Here is a 1,957-nt window from a genome sequence, read left to right as displayed (position 1 = left end):
TTTTTTTTAAAAAAGAGAAAGGCCTTACTTTGTAGAGATACACATAAAATATTTATGGATAAAATGATATAATGTCTGGCATTTGCTTCGAAATAATCCAAGTGGGGGGGAGGTGACAGGAACACATGGAGGTAAACCAAACCCAATTGGCTATAATTTGGTAATTGAAGCTGGGTGATAGGTACACAAGGGTTCATTATACTACTCTCTTTACTTCTGCACATGTTTGAAATTTTCTATAATAAAAATTCAAGTAATTAAGTGGTATATACTTATCTCTTAAGTAACTCAATTCTCAGAGGGACATATTTGTGCAGAAATGATAGCATTTATATGTACATGCTATCAAAAGCAAAACAATTGATATGAAACTATTCTAAGTCACAATTCATGTTTGAAATTTTCTATAATAAAAATTCAAGTAATTAAGTGGTATATACTTATCTCTTAAGTAACTCAATTCTCAGAGGGACACATTTGTGCAGAAATGATAGCATTTATATGTACATGCTATCAAAAGCAAAACAATTGATATGAAACTATTCTAAGTCACAATTTCTCTTAGAAGAGCTTTAACATTTGGGGAATTTTATAAAGGTAAATTAATACCCAAGCTACATAAGATTCCCATCCCTAGTTCCAAAATATTCTTTATAATTACATTTCCTGGTCATCTAATCCTTCCTAATAAATGGCAGAAAAAGCTTTGTAAATTCACTAAAGCTTTTTGAAACTTTCTACAATATAAGACTACCTGATGAAAAAGGGAGTATGGTCATTTCATATTTAAGTATTATCATTGTATTTAGCAAGTTTTTTAAAAAAAATACATAGGGAATAAAAACTACCCTTAATCCTACAAAGTGGGATTGTAATATCCTACTGAGTACATTCCATATAACAAGGTCCTTATTAACAACTTGTCCAGACTTTTAAATGATAGCTATAAAATTAACATAAATGCCAAACAAAAGTTAACAAATATCTAACATCATATTAGAAATATTTTAGCTTACCATAAACAACTGGATACACTGTCCCTCGTATACCTGATGCCGGACAATGCATGTTTTTTCCATTCAAATATACATTTAATTCTACATGGTCATATGTAATACCCTATGAAGGGAAATATAAATGTTTCATAAAGAATAGTCAGAAAGCACTGATTTGGAAGTATGGAAACAAAAAACTAAGCATATGGTCACAACAGTTTTCATTAAGGTTTTATAATTTGGTAGAATTCTACTTGAACTGAGCTAAAAAAAAAAAAAGTAGCAGTGATTATTAGGGGGAAAAAAGTCAGGTAAAATTCCAAGAGTCCACATTAGAGGTAAAACAAAGTCAACAGTTTAAATCCTAGTATTATATTTGGATAATCTGGATTTTATATTTTAAGTATTAAGATGATACAAGTACTGCATAATATGAACAGAAAGATCTTCTAAACAAACTGACACAGAAAACACTGATTTCTCTTTATAGATTTTGCTCGTAAGGGGGGGAAACAATGAGGTTTTCATCATTAGGGCTTACTACCTGTCACTGCTTTCAAATTGTGAAGAAATTTCTTTATACACCTTATTTCCAAGAAGAAATCACACTTTTCCCTATCTCTTTACCCTGGTTTCAAATATGCCAAGTATATTACCAAGTTAAAGCTGGTGTTTACAACTGAATATAATTGGTAGTTAGTATCAAGTTAAAAAACAGAAAAGTTATAGCTCAAAAGATTAAAAAAGCAATGGGGCCAGGGACGATGGCTCACGCCTATAATCCTAGCACTCCGGTAGGCTGAGGCGCAAGGACTGCTTGAGCTCGGGATTTTGAGATCTACCTGAGAAAGAATGAGACCCTGTTTCTACTAAAAATAGAAAAATTAGCTGGGCATGGTGGTGTGTGCCTATAGTCCCAGCTACTCAGAAGGCTGAGGCAGGAGGATCACTTGAGCTCAGGA

The 1,957-nt window shown here is 32.4% G+C and overlaps 1 protein-coding gene across 1 annotated transcript in view; it reads right to left on the bottom strand.

Moving 5' to 3' along the window:
• The window catches only part of SPRYD7 (SPRY domain containing 7), a 30,907-nt gene that overhangs the window by 3,545 nt on the left and 25,405 nt on the right, over positions 1-1,957 (bottom strand). Inside the window, exon 4 of the mRNA XM_012648553.1 lies at positions 1,017-1,119. Within this exon, the coding sequence (XP_012504007.1) occupies positions 1,017-1,119 (103 nt within the window). The remainder of the gene's footprint in view (positions 1-1,016; positions 1,120-1,957) is intronic.

Source organism: Propithecus coquereli, unplaced genomic scaffold, assembly GCF_000956105.1.
Source record: "Propithecus coquereli isolate 6110/MARCELLA unplaced genomic scaffold, Pcoq_1.0 Scaffold11, whole genome shotgun sequence".
Taxonomy (NCBI): domain Eukaryota; kingdom Metazoa; phylum Chordata; class Mammalia; order Primates; family Indriidae; genus Propithecus; species Propithecus coquereli.
Note: the sequence above shows the minus strand (reverse complement) of the source record. Positions and strands in the feature narration are given on the sequence as shown.